The following is a 27,113-nucleotide window of genomic DNA, read 5'->3' as shown; positions in this document are numbered from 1 at the left end:
AAATTATATTGTGTAAAATGTTACTAGTTTAATTTTCAATTTTTAATTGTTTAAAAAATACTTAATTTATATTTAAGAATATGTACCGTTACAGTAAAGAAATGTGAAATGTGTTTTATTTATTTTTTTAAAGATATCTATTGCTATTCTGTTTAGTTTGGGGTTCATGCAAAGACCAATTTTGACAAAATTTGTAATAATGTGACTGATTTTTGAAGAAAATTTTTATGGTTCAAGCTGGATGAAACCACTCAATATAGCTGACACTCAATATATATGTGAATTGTAAATATGCAGGTTCTACAGTGTCATCCCATAAAATCTGAAACACAGGGGCATTATGGGGGATTTCAAAGGATTTGTAAATAACCTTCTAAGACTGCGTTCATAACAACACAAAAAGAATAGTTTTGTTTTTTTATTATTTTACACAACATAAGAACACAGCAGATGTTGCCTTTCTGTACATGGTTTTTTTATGCCTTAAAACAAAGGCAAAATCAACGTCACAGAAAAGAAAACGCTTTGATTTTTTAAAAAATATCAATTTAATAACAGGTCCCAGTATCAAGTCCTTATATAGTTGTTTTTTTTTCCTCTATAATATGCAGGAAATGTCATTTCCTTGAATAGAAAGGCTTTTTTGTGAAATCTCTTATGTTTCCTTCCATCCGTGTAACTGACACACAGCTCGTGTCCAGTAGGAGCCCCTGGTAAGAGGACACAGGAAGGCACCGATGCTTTCCTCTTACCGTAACACTCGGCGTGTGCAGTGAAGATGGAGGCATGTCTGTCTCGGATGATGGATCTTGCTCAGAGTGGCTCTCACACCTACCCTCAAGGCAAATATCCACATTAATCCATGGGTTTCCAGAAAACATTAATAAAAAGACAGCAGAAAATATGATTTGCGGATGGAAACAAAAGAAATGGTGCAAAACGTGCACATTCATTCGATCACACACATTTATATACTATGAGCTCCTATACACACCCTCACACACACACAAAAGCACGTACACAATGAGATGCAGGCACTCCATCATGTTTCCAGCAATCGTACATTCACACAGTGCTCTCTAGAATCCACTCTGAACTGGAAAATGCAGATTTCTCACTGTCTAGATTTGAGTTTGCCATTTGGACTAGCATTCCGTTCACGGACATACTCCGCTTGCAAAACACATTGCCCATCTTCTGCGAGCCAATGTAGCAGTGATGTTTCGAAAGGTTCTCGTTCAAAGAGTACCTGCGTTTAGCCCGTGCTCCTTCCACGGGCAGTGTCATATACTTGGACGAAGACGGACAAGCCCTCCTTAAAATCGGAGTGTCTTTGAAGCGGGATGGAGGGGGTGGAGGGGTTGGGACCGGCTGCTGAAGAGCGGTGGAGTTGTTGCGGTTGGTGTTTTGCGTCTCTGCATTCAGCAGTGACTCTACTTTGGGCTCGGTGCAGGCCACTGGGACAGGCTTTGGCGCTGGTTTGCGCTTTGGCTTAAGTGATCCTGAAGAGCCGGGAGTCGTCCAGCTTTGGCTTACCAGGGAAGTGGATGTGGAGCAGTCTGGGATGGAGGTTTCTGAGGTGTGGGTTTGGGAATCTGGAGGCGGAGGAAGAGGCACGGCGGAGCTCTGTTTACACCCCTCGCCCTCCTCCAAGCTCAAAGCACCTTGTTTGGACACAGACGGTGTGACAGTACAGCCCTGGGATTGTGCCCCGTTGGTTTGCGAGTGCACGTCGGTGACCAAGGTCCCCTTGGTGGAGTCGCCGCTGTTGCACACCTTGTAGCGGATCATGAGGATGATGATGAAGACGAGGACGGAGGCGACGATTATGCCCCCGATGATGATGATCATAGTGCCGCCCAAGAACTGGGATTGCATGAAGTGGCAGCGCAGATATTCAGATTCAGTGGTAAACTGCACGCAGCCCACAACCCGCGTAGCCGTCAGGGAGGTTATGCCGTCGTCGTAAATGGCCAGCACGCAGAGATCGTACTGCGTCCCGGCGGCCAGATTATTCACCAGGAAGTTTTTACTCGTTGGGGGAATCATTCTGTTGGGTGAAGAAGAGAACAGTGTTAGAATAATACATGATATGTTTCATTTATTAAACTGCCTTACACCTTTTTAACAACCTCAAGAGTGGTACCAGTTCCTGCAAAATTTTCATTTACATCTTTTTGAGCTCAGCAGTTGCCCTGAGAGAGTAATCTCCTACATATATGTATAAGGGGTGGGGAGTTGGTGGGTTTTAGGTACTGTAAACATTTCTACACTTTGTTTTTTTTTTTTGCCAATTCATGTACATACAGTAGACCTGCACTGTGACGAGATGAAAAGAAAAGAAAAGAAAAGAAAAGAAGATAAAAAATTTTTTTCTTTTGTGGATCATGGCATCATAATCCATAATTACATGTCATGTCACTGTCATATTATATACATACACTACAGTTCAAAGTTTAAGTGGTAAATAATTTTATAAAAGTTATAAATAATGTTTTGATGCATTTTAAAGAATCACCTCACCAAGGCTGCATTTAATTGACTAAATAAATACATTTGATTAAATACTAGGGCTGCCCTCGCCTAAAGATTTTTCTGGTCGACTTTTAGTTGTTAATTTTAAGCATTAGTCGACTATTAGTTGCACTTTTATTAATAAACCATATAATTCATAATAATGAGCATTTAATTTGCGTAAATAGTCTGATAAGCACTCAAGCGCATGCAAAATAGGCTTGCCACAGCATTTAATTATTATGTTTGTTAGGGAAAAACAGTAAGTACACTGCATTAATGTAATAATTTATTGATACATTAGTGCTGTCTGTTTTTGGTTTAAGAGATGAAATCAGTGACACTTACTCTTTTGTAACATTATAAATGTAATAATGCATCCTTGCTGAACAGACAGAATGAACTATTTAAAATAAAATAAAATAAAATCTAAATCTAATAAAATAAGGAGTTTAGAAATAAAATTTATAATAAAAATCACATTAAAAAATAAATAAAAATTAAGCAATATTTAATGACAAAAAAAAAAACTGGTATTACTTCAAGGGGTCCAGTGGTATGATTGTCATTTTGGTTTGTGTACAGAAATCAAAAACCCAGACAAATATATGATTTTCATAATCTAAGCAGAGAGGAGGATTAAAAAAAAGACTGCACATCGGAGGGCTCTACTGATAAATATGCTAATATTCAAGTAGGAAATTTTTATTAAATTTATTTTTTTTGCATCGGGCTCAGGCATGAAGCATGCAGAGTATGCATTATACTATACTGAGCATGTTACAATAAACACGTAAAACCAACTATGATATCAGGACTATCTCTTATCTCTACCATGTTTACTCTGCTGCAGGCATGTTTAATCACATAATCTAGAGAGCACAAATCTGAAGCCATGGTAAATCTGCTTCGGTGCTCTATGGAAGTCCTGCTGTACCTGCAGGAGCCTGGGGTCTGCTATCACTCTCTGAACCGTACGCTTCAAACGTGAACAATGGCATCTCTTATCATCCTTCCCCACGCGCCCCACCTGTCTCCTCTGCAGCCTGGCAAACATTCAGCTCATTCAGCCAGCTGAAAGAAGTGCTCTGTGATTTCCCATGCAAACCGACTGGATTTGGAGCACAAAGGTTCTCAGTAGAAGCTGCCTCGCGCCACAGCCGGTCAAAGTGTTTCAGTGGTGAGAGCGGCCGCCGTCGTACATACTAATGAATGAGCCAAGCATTTTAATTGCAGGGTTGCTCTGAGTAACTCAAAGTGTGTTTAATGGTGTCAAGAGGCTAGTTGCTAGGGTCACATTTCACAAAATAGCTGAAAATATTTGCATGGCTCTACTTTTTGAGTAACTACTAATTTTATGCAGTGAGATTTATATATATCGTATTTCTAGATGCTTCATTGTTAAATGTAACATCTAATTAGCTCTCTGCCTAGACTCTATTAGTGTCGCTACGTCTGGATAGCATAAGTTTCCTTTTTGTGGAGGAGTTTCTCGATACTAGCAGGCAGCTGGCACTGTGAACGCAAAGAAGTTGAAAAGTTTACAATGCTTGGCAATGACAACAAATACTGGGTTAAAAAAAAAAGGACAGAGAGATTTCAATTAAAGTGTACACAATCTTACACAAATTAAAAGCCAAGTGTTCAGCTAAATTCGTACTTGAGCGAAAGTAAAAAGTTTCCTCATTTAATTGTGCTTAATATTTAATAGTAGCCTCAAGAGTGCTACTTACTTGCCTTGTGAAAAAGACTGATGAAATCAGCAGGGGATTTCTCATTAAAGTAACTTTTGATGCTCAAACTGTGTAGAAGAGTCCTTTTTAGCACAGTTTTGTTGATGTTGTAGTTCTTTTTATACTGATCATTGATCATTTCAAGCCAGATTTACTTAGGGTTATATCATGCACTGTTTTAGATCAAAAACTACATTCATCCATATTTGTTCCCAATCACATTTTACACACACACACACACACACACACACACACACACACACACACACACACACACACACACACACACATATACATATATATGTGTGTGTGTGTACTTTGAAAGTCTAAATTAAATTAAAGGAACTAAACAGTGTGATTTTCTGCCTTAGAAATATAACGGAGTAACAGTCTTTAGTTTCGATAGAACATGAGAACATTTCTCCCATAAAATTAAGAAGCATAATTAACTCAAGTATTTTACACCTCTGAGACATCAACACATTTTCTGATGAGTAGTGAATTATGTACTTTGAAGATCTCAATGAAATTACAAGGATTAAAAAGTATAATTTTCTGCCTTATAAATGTAATTGAGTGAATTCACTTCCAATGGCACTTGAATAAAAAAAAAAAAAAATTAAGCAAAATTAAAAAATCTAAGGTCTCAAAAAATAATCAAAAATCATTTAAAAAAGAATACTGCTGATGCCCTTTTTTAAGTTGTGTGTGTGTGTGTGTTAGAAAAGGTACAATTATGAGTGGTGAAATTAGGGGTGGGTGATATGGAAAAAATATCATATGACATATTTTTCGAAATATCACGATTCACGATTTTATCACAATTCTTTGTCATGTTGGTTTTTACTATTTTGTAAGTTGTCTGAGCATTACAGCCAAACTAATTCACCTATTGTAAAGATAAGGTCTTTCAAGGTAACAAAAAAAAAGAAGAATGGCAGATATTTAGGCCAAAGAGGGGGCGAAAATAAAAATCTTTTTTCTTAATTTTAATAACAAAAATAAAAGAATGACAAAGATATACATTACAATTAGTAATGTGTACAACATAATATAAAACAAATAGTGCTTTATTTTCAGGTACAATAGGTGTATTAAGCAGGAGCATTGAAGAAATATAAAATTAAAACACTATATAAACTGATTCCTAAAGCAACTGTATTAAATTTCTTCAGTCAAGTGCAGTGAGTGATTTTTCTCATTATGTTTTGTTGTTTTAATAACGTTAAATAGTTCACCCAAAAATACAATTTTCTGTCAGCTGTCTGTCAATTCTGTCATAGTGTTTTATTTTTATACCAACATTTACTCACTCAAAAGTGGTGTAAACATAAATGCTATTTTGTGGAATGTCGAAAACCAAACAGTTACTGGTCCACAGGGACTTCCATAGTATTTTTTGCTACTACCAAATTCAATGTGGACCAGCAACTTTTTGTTAACCACATTCTTCAAAATATCTTATTTTGTGTTCAGCACAAGAAAGAAATTAATACAGGTTTGGGACAACATGACAGTGAGTAAATAATGACAGGAATTAAATGTTAGAGTGATCTATCCCTTGACAGCAATGACAGTATGCTGCATGTTTAATAGGCCTACTGTCCCTTTAAGACCTGCATGCATCTAATATACAGGCAAACATAAGTTTTTTCTCTTAACTGTTTACTTTCATTTTAGACATAAACCAACTTGAGTCTACATGTAAACCTTGTGTGTTTTGACAGAATTAGTGCAAAAGATAACTTAGTTCAATAATCAGGCGCTGTTTGACAGGTTTTAGCAAGCGCGCTTCGGTTGTATGCACCGCAGGTCAGACCAGCACGTGAATGAAACATTTAAAAGCACATGCAAATAATGAAAGAGTAACTTTACCGCCGAGTTAACACTGCTGTGAATGCATGTGTAACAAGTAACAGCTGTAACAAGTTCACGGCACTTTTCTGCAGCTTTATCGCAGAAACAAATTCCATTGGCCTTGTTTATGTTTATGTGGTGAAAATTCGATTATAGTCTATGTTTCACTGTGACTGTTCTGTTGCTAAATGTGTTAACTGAAAAGGGAGCACTTGATAACAACACGGGGTATCAGCCAGCTGCTTCTCTAGTAAAAAATAGGTGGAGATGTATCTGTAGTCTTTCTGTGGGCTTCATTTGTAAAAAGAGCTTCCCACACAATGTGCTCTGTACACAAATGATGAGGTAATGGCTTTGCTTCTGCAGTGTGTCTCATTGAACAGGAATGCTCATGGCCAGTGTGTGTTATTGTAATTAGCCGACTGTGGCTCATTTGCAGCAGCCCATTGAGATAAAGTCAGCCAAAAAATGAATCTCTTTTTGATTCCCCCAAGCGGGTCTGCAAAGAACGTAATTATGAGAATGTATTAATGAGTACAGAGTATGTGAAAGAAAGTACTGTTTGAGATAGCACTAAAACAGATTGGCTAACACACACAATGGTGACTGAATATTATCAATGATATAAACTAAAGTAATTATTCAGTTTTACACTTTAATACTTGATATACACCTTTGCTAATCTGAATCAAAGATGGTTCATGGATTGTCTTCCAAATGCCTAAAACCTCTTTCAAAAATCAAACCACACCTGGTAAAACCGGATTAGGCTAGTTTAAGCTGTTATAGAGAACACATGACAAACAGCACTATGTTATCAAACTCTCTTCTGTCTTCCAAACCCTCACTCTGTCCGCCATTAGTCAGTTAAAGAGACAGTACCATTTCCACTCACACTATTATGCTTAAATAAACAGGTTTTAATAAAACCATTTTGATTTACATTTTTTAGGAAATTAGTCTACAGATGCCTTATAGTTTGTCTCTGCATATCCTAGCAAAATCTTGGATAGAAAATATGTCCTGAAAAACTCTAAACATATCAAATATAAAAACTTTAAAAGTATAAACACTTAACACTGAAGTGTAGCATTATATAAAAAAAAAAGGCTAAAGGCTCAGATATGACGAATCCCAACCAAAAAAAGACAAAAACACTGCACAGTCTAAGCTAGGCTGCAAAAACTAATACACCAAAAAACACCAGCATTATTCATTTAAGAGAAAATTAGAAATGGATTTCTTTTCCACCATCTCACATGGAAAGAAAGCACAGCATTGATCCATCCATCCATTAGAACAACACAAACTGGTGATGGATTTTTGTGCTAATGAACTAAATATAAGATCCTTTTCTCAACTGGCCTATATAACACCTTGCTGTTGACTCAAAGGGCAAAAGTCAGTTCAATCATGCATCTGGACTGATTGTGTTTTTTTCAACTGCCCTTTAAACCAAATCGTTCCTTCTGCTTTTGCTGGTTGGTCTGAGAGTCTATTGTAAAATGTTTTTTTAAATTTCGATCTACAAACCACATACTGATATATCAGCCCATTTTTTAAATCTTTGTGCTGCATTACAGGTCCTTCTAAAAAAAATTGCATATTGTGATAAAGTTCATTATTTTCCATAATGTAATGATAAAAATTAAACTTTCATATATTTTAGATTCATTGCACACCAACTGAAATATTTCAGGTCTTTTATTGTTTTAATACTGATGATTTTGGCATACAGCTCATGAAAACCCAAAACTCCTATCTCAAAAAATTAGCATATCATGAAAAGGTTCTCTAAACAAGCTATTAACCTAATCATCTGAATCAACTAATTAACTCTAAACACCTGCAAAAGATTCCTGAGGCTTTTAAAAACTCCCAGTCTGGTTCATTACTCAAAACCGCAATCATGGGTAAGACTGCCGACCTGACTGCTGTCCAGAAGGCCATCATTGACACCCTCAAGCGAGAGGGTAAGACACAGAAAGAAATTTCTGAACGAATAGGCTGTTCCCAGAGTGCTGTATCAAGGCACCTCAGTGGGAAGTCTGTGGGAAGGAAAAAGTGTGGCAAAAAAAGCTGCACAACGAGAAGAGGTGACCGGACCCTGAGGAAGATTGTGGAGAAGGACCGATTCCAGACCTTGGGGGACCTGCGGAAGTAGTGGACTGAGTCTGGAGTAGAAACATCCAGAGAAAAACCGTGCACAGGCGTGTGCAGGAAATGGGCTACAGGTGCCGCATTCCCCAGGTCAAGCCACTTTTGAACCAAAAAACAGTGGCAGAAGCGCCTGACCTGGGCTACAGAGAAGCAGCACTGGACTTTTGGACAAATTTTGCATGTCATTCGGAAATCAAGGTGCCAGAGTCTGGAGGAAGACTGGGGAGAAGGAAATGCCAAAATACCTGAAGTCCAGTGTCAAGTACCCACAGTCAGTGATGGTTTGGGGGCCATGTCAGCTGCTGGTGTTGGTCCACTGTGTTGTATCAAGGGCAGGGTCAGTGCAGCTAGCTATCAGGAGATTTTGGAGCACTTCATGCTTCCATCTGCTGAAAAGCTTTATGGAGATGAAGATTTCATTTTTCAGCACGACCTGGCACCCCTGAACCCCATAGAGAATCTGTGGGATATTGTGAAGAGAAGGTTGAGAGACGCAAGACCCAACACTCTGGATGAGCTTAAGGCCGCTATCGAAGCATCCTGGGCCTCCATAACACCTCATCAGTGCCACAGGCTGATTGCCTCCATGCCACGCCGCATTGAAGCAGTCATTTCTGCAAAAGGATTCCCGACCAAGTATTGAGTTCATAACTGAACATAATTATTTGAAGGTTGACTTTTTTTGTATTAAAAACACTTTTCTTTTATTGGTCGGATGAAATATGCTAATTTTTTGAGACAGGCATTTTGGGTTTTCATGAGCTGTATCCCAAAATCATCAGTATTAAAACAATAAAAGACCTGAAATATTTCAGTTGGTGTGCAATGAATCTAAAATATATGAAAGTTTAATTTTTATCTTTACATTATGGAAAATAATGAACTTTATCACAATATGCTAATTTTTTGAGAAGGACCTGTATTTACACATAAAAAGTATGTCCAGAGCTGTACACATTTAGTGAAATACTGATGGATTTATTGGATGAAGCATTGATGGTTTTTACTTCACACTGCTATTGTATCAATTATGACCTAAAATTCAATCTGAAATGAGTTGCGTTTGAGAAGGGTCCAGCAGTTTCAATAGCTATGACCATTCTGTTTATAGATTTAAAACAATGTGATATCAAAAGTGGAATACTAATTTACTGTATCGTGCACACATTCTAATTAAGTTTAATCCTAAATTTTACTCTTTGGTCATTCACATTGGAAATAAGTATTCCTTGTTAAGCTAATTTTTCTTATTGGCTTTCTTAAATGATGGTGGTGGAGCCAGTAACACTGCAAAAATTGATTTTCTTTCTTAGTATTTTTGTCTCATTTTCTAGTATAAAGTAGTTGTTTCCCTTATAGTTGTTATTACTTGACAAATTAAATTACTTAAGATATTTTGTCTTGTTTTCTGAAAATATTATCCAAATTTTTTGTTTTTGCTAACAAAAAAATCTGAAAATAATAAAACTAAAATAATCTTAATTAAAAGGCTAAACAAGATTTTTCTTACCACCCTGGCAGATATTTTTACTTGTTTGAAGCAAAAACAGACTTTATAAAAACATGGACGTAGCGTCCATGACATCACCTGTATGTTTCTGAAGCACGTTTATAAAGCTCTTCAGCCGGCTATCGCCATCTTGGCACCACACGTCACTCCTGGATAATCGAAAATGGGCAAAGAAGTAGGAGCTGGTTGCTGAAACCACACCCACCTAGCTCGACGGTGGTGACAGCAGTGGCAATACACCTGTCACTCAAGTGTAGTGATGGGAAGTTCGGCTCTTTTCAGAGAGCCGGCCCTTTTGGCTCAGCTCCCAAAGAAGTGCCGGCTCTTTCGACTCCTGAATGGCTCTTAATTTAGGATTTTTTGTAGGCCTTTATTTTACCATATCTTTGCAAAAATTAATGGTTTGTGTGCAGGGCCGTATTAAGACAGTTTGGTGCCCCTGGGCACTATACCTCAAAAGCAACCCCCCCCCCCCTCAGACATAATTAAGGTGATTTCTCAAATGTTATTTTTTAACTTGTCCAACTACTGTATTTTTCGGACTAGAAGTCGCACCTAAGTATAATTCACATCAGTCCACTGGACTATAAGTCGCATTTATTTAGAACCAAGAACCTAGAGAAAACATTACCGTCTCCAGCCGCGAGAGGGCGCTCTATGTTTTTAGTGTAGACTACAGGAGCACTGAGCAGTATAGAGCGCCCTCTCGCGGCAGTAGACGGTAATGTTTAAACTTTAACTTCAATGGGAAACAGGTATCACTTCTGTGTCATTGTCGTCCTGAGCTCATTCTTCACTCGTTATAAAAAAAACTTTCGATCCCTGGAACATTTTGAATTGTAGCTAAACATCTAGCGTCCTTGTCTTTCTTTAACTTTCTTTTTGCAAAACCACTAAATTGACGTCTGTCCATTTTGATTCATTTTCTGTAGCCGTTAAAAAATGACACATTTGCGCGTACTTGTTGTGGACCAACTCAACTCTGACAGATTGGGGACGGAAGGGGGGGACTGATAGTGGTCATGTAATCTTTATTTATTTATAATTTATTAGTATTATTGTTGTTGTTAAGTTAGTGTACATAAACGAGTTATGTATGGTCTTTCAAGAATTTCAAGTTAATAATAAAACAATTTATGAAAAATATTTTTAAAGCTTGTGTCATGTGGTGCCCCCCTAGTTGTTGTGAATGGTTGGTGGCCCTGGGCACTGGCCCAAGTGCCCTTATGGATAATCCAGCTCTGTTTGTGTGTTGAAAACCCTTTCATGTGCAGTGTTTTTATGAGAATCCTTATAATTGCCTAATTTTGTGCATTTATTTTGTTACAAAACCATTATTTTGTTTAATATTTTAATCAAACATTTTATTGCACAAATTAACGACAAAACGGCAAATAAATCCACAGAACTAGAACCAAACTCAAGCAAACAGTATAAATGTCCTCAGTGAAGATTGGCATTCAAAAAAATCAGATGCCTCAGCTTTGATGGACTGATCATATTTCTTTTTTTCTGTGATTATCTGTCCTGTTTTTGAGAAGATTCTCTCTGAAGGAACTGATGTTGCCACAATACACAGTCTCCCCTCCATTAACGTTGTTACGACTCGTTAACTTGCAGTGGAGTGCCGCTTCACTTCATCCCCCTCTCTGTTTTTACATAATGTTATGATCCCATATACTCACATCTGATTGGCCGTGATGCGATTGCTGACCAATCAAAACAAAGTTCTGCCTTGAGCTAAGCAGCGAAAGGAAAAAAACTGGGAGCCGGCTCTCACTTGATGCGAGCCAGCTCTTCTGATTCACTACAAAGCATCGGCTCTCAGAGCCGCATCTTTTGCGCATGACCCATCACTACTCAAGTGGCCATCCCCATAATTATGCGGCTTAACATTATTTAAATGGATGAGTTATACAACAATTTACCCCCTCACAGACCAAAACCACTTTTTTGTACCAGGCTGTAAGCATATATATATATATATATATATATATATATAATTTTTTTTTTTTCTTTGTTTTTTTTTTTTTCTGCTGTAAAGTTGTGCGTTTTAACAAGGGGAACCTATGGGACCGACTCTCTTTTAGAGCCAGCCTCTAGCGTCCAGTCGATGAATTGCAGATTTAGTCACTTCTGTGTTGGTATCAAGAGAGAAGGTTGCTTTTTGATCAATAATAATAATAAAAAAAAACTAATTTGTATTTTATTTATTTATTTCATAAAACAAGAAATTATATCTTGAGTAATTTTACTCGTAAAGTAAACTCATCTTAATTCCAGAATTTGTATATATTTTTACTATAAAACAAGACACAAATACTAAGGGAAACATTTTTTTTTTGCAGTGAAAGCAAAACAAGCAAAAAAAACAAAACAAAAAAAAACAATGACTAACAACAACTGTTCAAAATCCACTTAAAAATGGATAAACATCTAGCTTACTTCCTTATAATATACTTTTCTAATAAACCAGCCATTGTATATTCCAAATACTCTTTCTTCTGTAAGTTGATTTGGTTAAAAGCATCTGCTAAACGCACATTTACATTTAGCTGACGCTTTTATCCAAAGCAACTTACAGTGCATTCAGGCTATATATATTTTTTTTTATTATTATTAGTATGCATGTTCCCTGGGAATTGAACCCATGACCTTTTGCGCTGCTAACTCTAATCACTGAGCAACAGGAACACAGGAAATGTAAAAGTAGGTATTTCTCACCTGTAAACAAGAGAGTCATCATAGGTTCCATTATACTGAATCTGAAACATGCGTATTCCAGGTATATTCCTCTGGAAGTTAAATTTGATGAGTGCTGTGGACGAGGTGGCTTCTGCCATAACCACCCTCTTATCGGAGCTGGTCTTGGCATCGCCAGTGTGGTTGCCGCCATTTGCTCCTGCCCTTGTCGAAGTGGAGATGTCAGAAGAGCCCGGGTCAGGCTCCTGGATGTTATTGGTGCTGTTGCTAATGTGTGGAAGCTTGATGATGATGAGCTCCACGGTCTGGTGGGCCTCCCCAGCGGGATTCGAGGAAATGCACGTGAAAGAGCCTGTGTCCTTTACTGTGCTTATTAGAATGTCCAACGTGCCATTGTTGTAAACCAGCGTGCGAGACGAGTTTGAAACCAACTTCCCATCGGGAGATATCCAGTGAATGGCAGGTTCTGGATCTCCCCTAGCTTTGCACTTTAAAGCAACCCGTTGGCCCTCCAGGACCCTCATCTCGTGAGAGTGGCGGGTTATGAGGGGCGGCTCACAAAGGAACTCCTCCTCCGGGATGGACCAGAAATAGCGTCCAGAAAGGTGCAAAGGTGAGGCGCAGGTCTCCAGGTCATCCTCGCGATTGAGCCGCCGAAGCCACAGAAGCTCACAGTTGCAGTGTAAAGGATTTCCTCCAAAGCTCAGAGCAAAAGAGGAGGGATTCATTATGCCAGATGTAGCCAGAACCTGCGCCCGCTGGAAAAGTGGGTCCGGTGGAAGCTTCTGGAGCTTGTTGGAGGTCACGTCCAAGCGGTTGAGTTTCTGTAGGAGGGAAAAAGTCCCCTCAGGAATGTATTCGATCATGTTGTGGTCCAGACTAAGAGTGTGTAGGCTGGTCATCTTTTGAATGGCCTCCCAGGGGATGGTCTCCAAGTTGTTGTAGGATAAGTCCAGTTCTTCGAGGGCTAGTAGGTCGTTAAAGGTTCCCATGTGGATGAGGGTCAGTTGGTTGTTGTTCAGAATCAGGTGATGCAGCTTAGACATGCCACTGAAGGTATCGTTGGTTATTCGCGTCAACCGGTTGTGGTCTAGATGCAAGGCTCGTAGGTTCTCCAAGTCCGCAAACGCATGTGGAGTGATGAAGCTTATTGTATTCCTTGACAAAGTAAGATCCACCAGCTTGGTCATGTTGGCCAAGTCTTTCCGTTTTATGCTGGTGACAAAGTTATCAGCTAGGCGGAGCTCCACGGTGTGCCTGTCGATGTTGGGCGGAACAAAGAGCAGTCCTTTTTTGGCACAGAGTGTTGCGAGGTTGGGGGATAAAACTTGACAGACGCAGCGCTTCGGACAGATCTGGGCCTTCACTGCCATTCCGATAACCAACAAGCAGACAAGCAGTTTTTCCATTTTTACACCTAGGGAAAGGAGAGAGAAAAAGATGAAGTGTGTGATTAATATACTACTGTGCCTTTGAATTACAATTTTAAGCAAAGTAGGCCTTAATTCATTTAGAGCAGAAATGGATTTGTAGATGTTTATCAAACACCAGTGCTTAGCGCAGCCAGAATGAATGTGATAACAGCAGGCCATTGGTTATCCTGCAGTCATATCAGGAAGTGTGATAAACAGTTAATCTTGCACAAACAAACAAAACCCTATGTCAGATATAAGATATCAGCAGTTTTGTAACACATCCGTAACATTCTCAAGTTCAAAATCATTGTAGCCAGATCCCAGATTTTGTCAGATCATTCCTCTGCAGCATTAATTAGGAACATTTCATGTGCTTTTGCAGACTAAAAAAAAAAAACTAAAAAAAAGGATTTTTTTTGTTTGACCAATGTATTAAGCATTTTTAGATACATTTAAAAACAGTCACATAGTTTCATGTATAAAGATCCATTTATACTGTGTGTAAAAAATAAAAAAATAAAATACAAGGATGATTTTATAAAGACAAAGTTTTTCCCCAAACTAAATTATTACCAAAACAACTGGTTAAATTATTACCTGGAAAATAAATTTTACTATTTTTGTTTTTACCCAATATTAAAATACAAAAGAAAGACAAGGCCAAAAGTAGCTTATAATAAGTGCTCATGGCAACACAGCTCAAAATAGATCGATGCAGTCTCTAAAGGAGTGTGGGTTTATTTCAGGCAAAACACATGGCTAACAAACGTCATGCACACTACAGGAACTATTTTAACTCCACTTTATTAACAGCAAATTAAGAAAAACATAAATTCTTTCTAAACCCAATATGCCCTTTTCATCTTCGATTTCAAGGGTTTTTAACACAACATCTTCCTTGTCTCACTTTCTCACACTTCTCCCCACGGTGTGATGCATTCTTTCCTAATGTAGAGTCCTTCACTCTCCATTAGAACTGTGTGGGTGCGCAGAAGAGCTGTTTCATAATGACAGTGTGTGTGAACAGGGAACGCTTTTGCAAGACCCTGACCCAGTGGGGGAACTGTATAATATTTAATTATATAATTATGCTGAGTTGAGTATGTAATGACACAATACGGGGTCTAACAACTCTGCACTCATAGAGAGTACTGCATTAAAATCAGCCATCATTAAATGGTAAGAGAAGCTGACATCAGACTATGAAATCATGAGGATCGGTCTGAGCATTAGTCCTGAAATGACCAGAAGAACCATGATCATTGATTATGTCATATTTCTAAATAGGATAGTATATCTCAAATATGATCATTTGTTATTGCTTATTTACCCTAATGTCATTCCATACAATGAAACTGAATAGTTATGAAGGGCTGTTACAGAATCATGTGCTATATTCAAAGCCTCAAAGACATAGGCTTTGAAAAATTTCCCTTCCATCACAATAGAAACAATACCAACATATAACATGTGCCTGCTTCCAATCAAGATACAAAATTCGTGAAAGGGAAGAAATGTGATGAAAGGGTAGATTTACTATAAACAATTAGCTTGTTTGTTTCATGCACATAACATTTTACCTTTATTTATGACACCTTTATTGTGCTTTCTAGTAATTTTTGGAGCTTTTGTTATATTATTATATCATAACAGTATTTATTATATACTATTAAAGTATGTGTTAATATTTTGAATTAGCTTTTATTTTTATATTTTCAGTTTTCATTTCGATTTTTTTTAAACTATTAGTAACCGTTTTATTATATATGATTTTGTATATTGAACTTTTTATATTTCTATTTAGCTTGAATTTATTTCAGACTTTATTCAGTCTGAGTAATTTTAGTAAGTAGTTAGCTGCCAAGACAATCTGAGATTTTATTTTGCATATTTGAAAAAAAAAATCTATATTTACAGTTAAATTCATCTTTATTTCTGATAATGAAAATCATAGTTTTAGTGTTTAGTCTGGTGTCAATATCCAGTCTAACATCAACTTTTGTGCTTCTCGGAAGAAAGATAACCATACAGGTTTGAAACAACACGAGAGTGTGTTTATTTTTGGGCATTCCTTTGAGTGTAAAAGATGATGTAAAGATGACATTTGAACATGGCTGGGCAAGATGAAATACCTCCTTGCTCTCATGTGAAAGACTCATCCAGTGAAACTATCTTCTGCACACAGTGAATCTCACAAGAGTACCACAGACCAGATGCTGCTGCCCAGTCACACAGCAAATGCAAAGATCGTGTTTTTTCCCACACTGCAAGTCTTCACTATTGATTTTCATTTCACCCTGCGGACAGGACAAAGCAGTGAGATTTGAGTGAGCAAGAGAGAAAGGGCAGGCAAAAAGAAAGAGCAAGAGAGACAGAGAGAAATGATACCGTAATGGAGACTGATGTGTTGTGCATATGAACAACAGGGAATAGTATGTAGAATGTATGATTCATGCCAGTGGATCTGATTCATGAGCCCTGACTCTTCACCAGTGCAGTAAAGCATAAGAGGCCTCGGCAGATGTGCATTAGGATTTGCCTCAAGATGAACTGAATAATGTATTCAAGCCACATGGTTATGCAATGATCTGTGTAGAAAAAATACTTTTTAGACTGCTTTATGAAGTAATAGGACACAATCCTTTTCGTATTATCTACAGTATATGGTCTAAAAACCTACACTGTATAGGAATCTAAAGCAAGTTGTTAAGGTGCTTGATCAGATAATTCCTAGTAGTTATCAGCAATTATCCAAGCCGCATTTTTACATCATTAAAGGTAAAAATTCTGCCCATTTTTCCGCCATTACCTGTGAAAATGACAACCTCATCACAGATGCTGATTGAACCTGTTTAGTTGTTTTGTGACAGATATTCAAAAAGAAAACCACAGATTAACTAAAACGTGTTCATGATCCTAGCTTACAACACCCAGAAATCTTCTCTTTCATCACCCTTCTTTATCATTTATGAATGCAGATTTGAGATTAAATAGAGACAAACTTCTGAACAATAGGCCTAATTATCCTGCATATTTCATGCTTCATTAAGGTCATCTAAGTGATAAAAAAATATTCTAAAAAGAAAGAAATGTTTTTTGACAAAATATCAGTCTAAAAAAAGAAAAAAACATTTTTTTTACTTTGTTCATCTTCCAATCCAGTTTGAATTCATGACTTCAGCATTTACATTTTAGAAGTTGTGATGAACGCTTCACAACTTTCACCTAAAATACTTTCAAATTAAAAACTTTTTACACGCTTTACCAAACGCACTTGTCCAATCCTTCTTTTCTGGCCACCCAAATCAACTCACTTTTCAAAAACAATTTACCTCACCACACAAGCGTGGCTTTCAATTGTTGAATCAGTTAAATTCTTAGCAGCATTTACAGTCATCGGCTGTATCCAAAATCTAATACTTGCCTAGTAAATAGTAGGCGAGACGCAGTACATGAAAATAGTTATATGTCTGAATTCACAAAGTATGTCCCAAGTCATGTACTACTTATGCACTATTCTAATCTGTTCTGTAGTATAAACAGTGTAATGTGTTCACAGTGAAAATTCCAACAAGGAAAAGCACCTGGATAATGCAAAAAAAATAAAAATAAAAATAATTAGTACTTCACACAGGCGTACTATATTGACTATACTGATAGAACATACATTTCTATGGCTACAAACCAATTACTGACTCAAAGGAAGTACCTAGTTGATTATTATGTGATTTTGGATGCAACCACAGTTTCACATCTTGTATACACTGATGACTTTTATTTTGGAATTGGATTCAGGTTTATAAACAGAATACTACCATGCTGCACACTGTTGCAATATGCATACTGTGCACAGTATGCACATTTTCTGTATGCACAGAATACCCATGTGACCCATTACATTTGCAACTGCATGGAATACTACACCCCACAATGCACCAGTGTAATGGATGAATCAGTAGCAATATCAGATGTGATGCACGTCTTTCTTGACTCATTCTATCAGAATGCTAAATGTTAAGACATGTTTAAATGAAAATCAAACTGCAAATCTACTGTCTATTCTTTACAAGAATTTAAGAGCTAACAATATAGAATTCTAAGAATATAGAATTGTAAGCCTGAGCATTATTTGAAGATGTATATTAATCTGCACTTCTTTGGCTAAATAAACCATGGGATCCGGTATCCTACATAATCTTCTAATCTTCTAATCTAATGAAACAACATCAGCAATCCCTCCCAAAATGCAATCTTAAGACCCACACACATACTGATGTAAAATATCACTGATCCCATTAAAATCCTTTTGAGTTATTTAAATACACCAAACAAAAAGTCACTTTGTATTATTCTAAATGACAAGTGACCACACTGAATATCAAGTAGATGATGTATGCACAACAAACTCTCATGAAAAGTATAATGATAGCTACTGTAATGAGGAAGCTGAAGAGTGCTGTCAGTCACTTTGACAGGAAGCATTTGCCATGCACTTCACTGTGAATAGCAGCCCCGAGACAAACACTCACTAATCAAGCATGTCTGAGAGAGTATGGGCGTTTCACCCCACCACAGCCCTTAATGAAGTGAGGCGCTCGGTTAAACCATCACACGTACGCCATGTAACCCTCTGTGGTTCTTTATGCAGGGGTTTGAATCTGCCTCAGTCCTGAGAGGGGAAACATTACAAACAACAATGTTCTAATGATCATATTAGATCAATACGATTTAATTTTATGATCAAGAGTGAGCAATACTAATGATTGCAATGTATTTAATCAATTTATAATGTATGATTGCCTTTCAACTATTTTTAGGTGTATAAAAAATCTTTACTGCTTGATATTTAAAAGCGGTATTTCTTATAATGTTTGAACATACAGTAAAAAGTAATTGTGACATTTAATCTCAAAATTCTGACCTTTTTCTATTTATCTATCCATCGGAACGTCCCATTACAGAAACAGGCTTCTGGATGCAGGAACCATGTATGTGTATTGTGTTTGTAACAACTGTGTGTTGACCTGAGAGAGACAGAGAGAATGAGAAAGACATGATGTACAAAATCCTATGATTATCATGAATCATTCATATGATAAAACATAAAAACTGCTACATAATTTACATTGGTTATATTTTACACACAATGCACACATGCATTTTTAAACGCCCTAAAAGGAGATGTTTTCCTCACTGAAAATGTTATCATAAATCATTTAAGACATATCAACACAGCAGAGATGCGGAGCTGGATTAAAAAAAAAATACATTAATTAATAAAAAAAGGAAAAAGAGAAAGATGTAAAACTCATTCAAAAAACTCTCACCAGACAGACATTTGGTGCTATGAGGGGGTCAGGTTTTAACCATTTAACCCTGCTGGTAGATGACATAACCGTAACAAATCACAAAGATTTATTTATAATAAAGAACATTTTGTCAGTGTATTTTTTTTCTGATTAAGAAGGTCTTTAATATCTGCATAAAAGTATAACAGACCTCTTTGATTGAATCCTCAATTACAGCATGATTACGGATGGACTAATGGATGATATCAAATTCTTACAATATATTTGCAATAATCTGATCTGAATTGTTTTTTCAAACCAAAGTAAAATCCATTTAAAGGTGATAGTTCACCTTTCTCTTATCATTTACTCACCCTCAATATATTTCAAATCTGTATGAGCTTTTAATTACACTTTGTTTTAAGGTGTCCTTGTTGCAATGTAATTGTACACTTACTGAGTAATATTAAATAACTACATGTACTTACTATATGTTTAGGGTTAGAATTAGGGTTTGGATTAGGATTGCTTGCATGTAATTATGCACAAGTCATTTTTATTAAAAAAAAGTAAGTACATGTTATGTGTGACAAGGACTCCTTAAAATAAAGTGTTACCAAGCTTCTTTCTTCTGTGGATCATAATGTGGATCATGAAATAATATATTTTGTGGGTAACAACAGTTGCTGGTCTCCATTTACTTCCATTGTGTTTTTCTCATACCATGCAAGTCAGTAGGTAACAGCAACTGTTCATACAGGTTTGGAACAATTTGAGGGATTTAAATTCTTCAAGTGAACTAAAAACTATTTTGTATAAAATGAAAACTATACAAAACAGGCATTATCAGGCATTACTCATTTCCATACATATTCTCCCACTTTTGCCTAAGTATAAAATGTTGTAACAGCTCAGCTCCCATTTCTTTAGGGTAAATTCTAGCTACATTTTATATTTACAGGTTCACCTGAGTTTGCACAGGCCAAGAATGAGAGCCATTTGCACATTTACTGTATTCCCAACACCACTAACCAAAATGTGGCACAATGTGAAATCCCATTTCTAGCCCATTTGCACTACGAACAGTGATGCACTGCAGATGTCAGCCTAAAGATGTTTTTGAAGAAAAATGAGGAGACTTTTGCTCCAGTGGCTGGGAGGGAGGCTCTACTTGTTCTGGAGGATGTAGATCCAGACAGCATTTTTTCCTCACGCTAAGTGATGGCAGCAGCATTTTTCAGGCTGCTTATTCAAGATTAATCAGCACCTAATGGCAAAACAGAGTGCTAAAATCTCCATAATAGAGAGAAGGGTGCAGACTAAGAGAGATGGATTGAAATACAGAAAGGGAAAAAAAGAAACATCAACACATCCGTAGTAGTTGCCTGGAGCAATGACCAGCCTCAGCATCACTCCCACTGACACACACGCACAGAAACACAATAAGACAGAATCCATACTAAACATCTCTCCTTACTGCATTCCCTCCATCCTTTTCTATCATTTCCTTCTGTCTAGCCCTTTCCCCTCAGCTCATCTTTTTGCTTCCTCCCCCACAGGAAAACAAAAACACAAATGAGATCTTTTTGAATATCTCAGGTATTTCTTCTAGACATCAAAAGAAGGATTTAGCTGATATCTGCTACAATTCAGATCTTTTCTTTGACATAAAGACCCTATAATATCTCTAAACTATGAAGTCAGCATGTATTTCAATAATCACATAGGAAAGAGAAATAAACAATTTTCTTTATTTTCTCAACAGTTTCTCCTAGATAGCAATAAGATTACATGCATATTTTGGAGTCTCCTGCTTGTCAGTTTCTTCTTCTGAGAGAAAATACCTCAGTAATCTCACATTTCCACAAGAGTTTCAGAAAAGATCAGTACAATCCCACACAAATCACGAATGATTTTAATACTGAAAGTTTTTAATATCTACATTTTTCATTCCAGGAGTTATGGAAGCCTTTTTCTACTTTTTTTCTCACACTTCTTTTCTTGCAATTCTGAGAAAACATTACGTCAAAATTATCAGAAATAAACTCAGAATTCTGAGAAGAAAAAAAAGTTGCATCAGTTTGTATCACAATTCTGTTTATATCTTGCAATTTGAACCCCTTTTCTCTGAAGTTTGAGACAAAAAAGGCAGAATTGTTAGGGGGGAAAAAATCAGATTTTTATTTTTTTATTATTACATTGTGAAAATGGGCTTCCATAGGATTGCTGTGAAATAAACTTTCATTAATTTGTAATCTGGAACAAATTATATAGCTATTAAAAAGTTTAACATTCTAGTCTTCAGCTTCTCAGATATTTATTCTAAGAAAAAGACCACATTAAAGGCAGGGTAGGTAAAAAATGTATAAACAACTTTCTTCCAAATTTGTTTAAACTTTCTATATATATCAATGCATAATTAAAATGTAAGTACTCTAATAAAAAGAGTATAAAAATCGAGTGACTCTAGACCGTTTAATCTGTATTAAACACAGCTCATTACTTCCATTCGGGACGAAACATAGGATTGGCTTAGGCAACTGTCACTCTCTCGCAACCATGGCAACCACCCTTTTGCCACACATGACCTGCCCACTTGCGCACGCACATTTGATTTGAGGAATTCAAGAGGCACGGATCCTAGGAATACCAAAACAATGGCAGAGAAACAGCAAGCAAAATTCACAGTACCGGCCTATGCAGTTAGTAAAGGCAAACCAGGCAAAAAAAGGAAGACAGTAACAGTACAAGAAAAGGCAATGAACAAAAAGTCTTTGGATAAACAAAGAAATAAAACACGAGGGGGGCTGAAAAGTGACTCCTTGATGGCTTTATTTCTGCTGGACAGGTAAATCTTTCTTTTTGTATTTTGATCATACATATTTTTTTGTTTATTTTTTCATGAAGCATGTGTCATTAGCACACGTAGCTGCGTAATATAGCTAACATAACATTACTTAGCGAGCCGTAGTAGAGACGATAAATAATGGGAGCCCAGAAGGGAGGGGGTGGAGTGAATGGAAAACAGTCGTGAGAGGTCTACAGACACTCGATTTTTATACTTTCTTTTTCAGAGTACTTACATTTTAATTATGTATTGATATATAAATAAAGTTTAAACAAATTTGGAAAAAAACTTTTTTTATACATTTTTTACCTACCCTGCCTTTAATCTCTACAAAATCTCAACAATTTCATAAACTGTGCATATTTACTATTAAACATATTTACTCAAAGCCAGTATGAACTTCTCCCCAAATCAAGCGTTTCTGTGCTACAGTATCTAAATACATTTTATAAGCAATACTCATGAATACTGTAAGTCAACATTTGTCTAATTTGAATATATTTTTGTCCCGTCCAAGAGTTACAGCAGAAACATCTGAGAAAAACAAAACTGACAACTAATGAGTAACAAAGAGCAACCTCTAAGTAACATGTTTCTCTGAGTGATTAATCAGGTTTTTTTTTTTTTTTGTCTCGTCTGCCATTGTATGAAAAGATGTGAAAATAAAGCAATATTGTACACCTCTTCCTGCTCTGCCAACCTTCCCCAATTTTCTGGAGTTCCGCTTTAGAGGAGCAATCATGAGAAATCTGTGCTCTGGAAAGATAGCCTATTGTTCAGCACTGATCAAACCCTGAGAAGGAAAAGACTGTGTGACTGTGTGTGCGTGTCAAAGACGGGAACAACAGCTCGACAGAAAGAGAGCTGGCACGCAGGTCACTTAATTGGAAGAGAAAATGAATTCGGCTTTGCATACGATGGGATGAATTTTAATAAAGCACATGAAGCTTGTGACACAGGACAGATCCTATCAGCGGAATCTCATTTCTCTTTTGGTCTCTGTGCAATGCCTGGCATCTGAGCATGAGCAGATGCATCTATGCCCAATTAACCTTTTAATGCCACCAGTTTATTATAAGTAGCATTAAAGTAAAGCTTTAATGTGGTTTTACCAAAGTAAGGGGGTACTGTTAGTACCAAAAAAACTCTTAATTTTCATAAAACACTGCTTTATAATGAGGGCCACCACTAATGATTTAAATATTCTATAAAAAATAACAAATCACAAGTAATCTAGTTTTCTATTATAATAAACAAATGAAAGACTACAGATATGAAAACCGCTCACCAATGACTCACAGATGAGAAATACTGCTCCTAATTTTAAATTCCTGTGAAATAATTATTTAGTTCATTATCCAATCTGTAGGATGTTTATGGTTGCTGAGCAACATACCAAATTAGATCATTCCTATTGAATTTAACTGATGAGTGGTCAAAGGTATGCATATATGAGCTAATGAAAACAGCTTCAAACATAGCTGATCCAATCAAAATTCAGAGCCAGAACTATAAATAAAATGGTTTTCTATTAAATTACTGTAAAAAGGGAATAGCCATGAAGCTGTAAGGACCAACCAATGAGAAATATTGGATTCAACTGAAGTTCAGTCACAGGTATGCATATATCAGCTTCAAAAACAGCTTCAAACCTGGCTGATACAATCAAAATTTAGAGCCAGAAGTATAATAAAATGGTTTTCTGTTATAGTATCATAAAATCTGATTAGTTATAAAGCTGTACGGACCAACCAATGAGAAATATTGGATTACTTGTGATGTGTCTCCTCTAGAGTTCTTCGAAGAGATCTCAACAGTGTCTAAAACTTTTAAGATCAGCCAAGATGGCAAAGTCTACTATCTAAAATCATAAAGAAAAAGAAAAAAGTTTTGCCATTCGTTTTATAGTTTTATACTCGTTAGTTCCAAAACATTTTCATAGTGATGCAATAGAAGAACCAACCATTCTTGCAATGGAAAGATTTCATCCTCAAAGAACCTTTCAGTTTTAAAAAGAAAAATGTTTTCTTAGAGCATTTTCAAATGTTCTTAAGAACATGTTATATTCTAATGAACCTCTTACCTCTATAAAGAACCTTTTGTGGAATGGAAAGGTTTTACACTTTTAAAAGATAAAGGCTTCAAAAGAATATTTTTTGCAATGATGATATAGAATAACAATTTTTGGTTCCCCAAATGAACCATTTTGAAAACCATTTAGAAAAATGTAAATAACCTTTTTCCACCATAAATAACCTTTTCTGCATTTGAAAGGTTTCATGGATGTTCAAGGTATTTAGAACTATCAATGCCTATAAGAACCTTTTTTAAAAAGTGTATGGATGTTAAAGGTTCATGGAACCACAGATGCCAATACAAACATTTACTGCACCTAACCACTTAGAAGCAAACAACACTTGAGCCAATGCTGTATGCCAAGCAACCTGAGACTCATCTTGACATGGCGACAAGCGTGTGCATGTGCATGCTGGCATATGTTAATAAGGTCTCTGTGTGGGATTATGTGTCTGATGACTGAAGCTCAGCGGGAGCTGTTCTGTTCTGTCTGGCTGTCAGTGTTTGACCCAGTGCATCCGTACACACACACAAACACACACCAACCAGAGCCCTTTTCTGGTGACTCTTTGGCTTCTCGCAGCCCCCTGTAGCCTGCCTCTCACAGCTCGTTAGAAGATCCTTCACCCCCCGCTGGGCTTCCGCCCACCTTGGCAGCTGATCACAACCGATGGAGAAAGCCAGCATCATCGGCTCAAGCCGGGAGAGGGGAGAGAAGCCGACGAGTGTGGAAAGAGAGAAAGGCCTCCAGATACTTATGCTGGAGTGCTACCACAACCCCATCGCTTTTGAAGCAGAGGACCCTGAACTCTTTGATCTGTAACAGAGCATCTGTAGCACCTCCACTGGGAAATGAGTGTGAAAAGATTGATAACCAGAAGGTGATAGGTTGAAATCCCTCTTCACCTTATTACCGTGACACTAGTCTCAGCCTCACTGACCGCCTGATGCATATTGCACACATAAATGGCAAAATCTCAAGCTCACTTCTGAGTGGCTGGATTCATTTTTACAAGTCATTTTTACAAAAAAAAAACAACACATTTATGGAAAAAAACAACAACTATCTAACTATTTGCCAAAGTTTGCCAGGATAGTGGTTCCAAATTTTGTAGACTAGAACATAGCCATTCCCATATTTCAATCAAAATAGTGTTGTCAAAAGTACCAACCGCAATACCAGTTGGTACTGAAATGTTTAAAACTTTTAATTTGCTTCTGTGTGAATGCTCAGTGAAGAGTGTAAAGTGATGAACATTGTAGCCAATCACAGTCAATATCTGTTGACTATGTGAACACAATGGCCAGTCAGCAATGCTTAAGAGTCTGTTCATCAGCGGCCCTAAATATTGGTAGAAATTTAATTTTTTATTATTTTAGTACCAACTGGTATCACGGTGGGTTTTTTAACAACACTATTTCAAAATATGAAAGCATTAATTGTTCAAAATTAAGACCAAGGGCCAGTTTTACTAAACAGGGCAAATAAGTGCAATTCCAAAACAGCGCAGATGGGCTTGGACATTTTTGCGGGTGATTTACTAACAACACACTAATTAAAGAACATGCAACTATTAATTTACATCTCGACCAACGCAATAGACCAAGCACAGTGCAAATTAAAGTACTTGCAAATAAAGAATAAAATAAACAATTTAGAAATAAAGGAGCCACAGTACGTTTAAATAACTGGAGGCCAAAAAATGAAGGGTTGCAGAATGTTCTGATAGACCTGGTATTGCATGACTCCTATTTGAGGGTTCCAAGTCGTCTTTTATTTCCTTGCAAAAATAATATGTTCGGATAACGTGTTCTTCTGGCATTCCAGATAAATTAGTAGCTGTGGAAAAAATCTTCTCCCTTCTACCACTCTCTCCATTTTCTCTGCAACAATTGAAGCCATTTCAAGCACAAAATAGTTTAAGACATGCTTTTTTGGGTGTTAAATGGCACAAACACCAGTAATTTGATGAGCCGAAATGCATTATTTGAATTGCATGATTTATCTGAATACTCTCCTCCCATAAATTTTGCATCTGAAAGGAATCTAAAAATGCATTTTCAATAAGGTCAGGCGCAAACATAGCTGTGTGCACACCTTTTCAGTGCTAAATTGTCACTTTGTGTCTTTAGTAAATCCTGAAAGTACTATTTTAAAGGCAAATGACACTGGGTTGGTGCAAGGCAAGCTGTTAGTAAAAATGACCCCAAAAGTCTTGGGACACTTTCTGTTCATCAAAGTTTGTGGAACATTTTTATTGATAACCAACTTTGTGAATTTATTTAAAAGGCTTCAGCATATCTAGCATAGCATTAGTTCTGGCAGGTCACGTTAGTCAAGCTCGCATCAGCTGGCTCTCTGCTGATCCCCATCTACCTATGGAATACGACACCTATGTAAAGCCCTATTCGGATGGGACTAGTTTTCTAATCTACATTTGAGTTTCGATTCTTACCACCTGACGTCTGCGATTTTCATGTACCAATTTGGATAAGACTAACATCTCCATGTTTATTACAGAGGTGGGAGGGTCTGTTTTATACATCTGGGTGTCACAGAGATCACACACTCTGTATGTGGGCATTGCGCATAGTCATTCGGATTGATTACCATTAGTATTATCACACAAACACCATGGTGAAGCTAAATGGCTAGTATAGCAAACAATGTTAATGTGTGGTTACTTTAGTTTAGTTAATGTTTTATTGTATTTTTATTTTATTTTATGTGTAGTTAAACCCATGTTTCATTTTCATAAAGGTACATCTGTAATTAAAACATTATGTAATTGAATGTGAAAATGAACATGAGTAATCTCACCTAACGGTGCTACAATAGCCAAGTCTAAGCAGTTTACATGATCTGGCTTTTGATTTTATTATTGTTATTATTGCAAATATATCAAACATAGGTGTGGTAAGACCATCTACGGTACTTCACGTTGGTCAAAACACACAAAGAAAAGCGTTGTTGCTTTAAACAGTAGTTAATTTTCTCTGGAATTTTTA

The 27,113-nt window shown here is 36.8% G+C and overlaps 1 protein-coding gene across 2 annotated transcripts in view; it reads right to left on the bottom strand.

Moving 5' to 3' along the window:
* Positions 1–405: 405 nt before the first annotated feature.
* Positions 406–27,113, bottom strand: part of lrfn5a (leucine rich repeat and fibronectin type III domain containing 5a) — a 66,548-nt gene continuing 39,840 nt past the window's right edge. The window contains exons 2-4 of one of the 2 annotated variants that reach the window (XM_059520008.1): positions 18,814–18,916; positions 12,499–13,894; positions 406–2,050 (exon numbers count right to left, since the gene is read on the bottom strand). In XM_059520008.1, the coding sequence (XP_059375991.1) occupies positions 1,066–2,050; positions 12,499–13,886 (2,373 nt within the window). In that variant the 5' untranslated portion in view covers positions 13,887–13,894; positions 18,814–18,916 and the 3' untranslated portion in view covers positions 406–1,065. The remainder of the gene's footprint in view (positions 2,051–12,498; positions 13,895–18,813; positions 18,917–27,113) is intronic. The other variant, XM_059520007.1, reaches the window with a different exon arrangement.

This window comes from Carassius carassius, chromosome 32, assembly GCF_963082965.1.
Source record: "Carassius carassius chromosome 32, fCarCar2.1, whole genome shotgun sequence".
Classification (NCBI taxonomy): Eukaryota; Metazoa; Chordata; class Actinopteri; order Cypriniformes; family Cyprinidae; genus Carassius; species Carassius carassius.
This window is presented reverse-complemented; position numbering and strand designations above follow the sequence as displayed.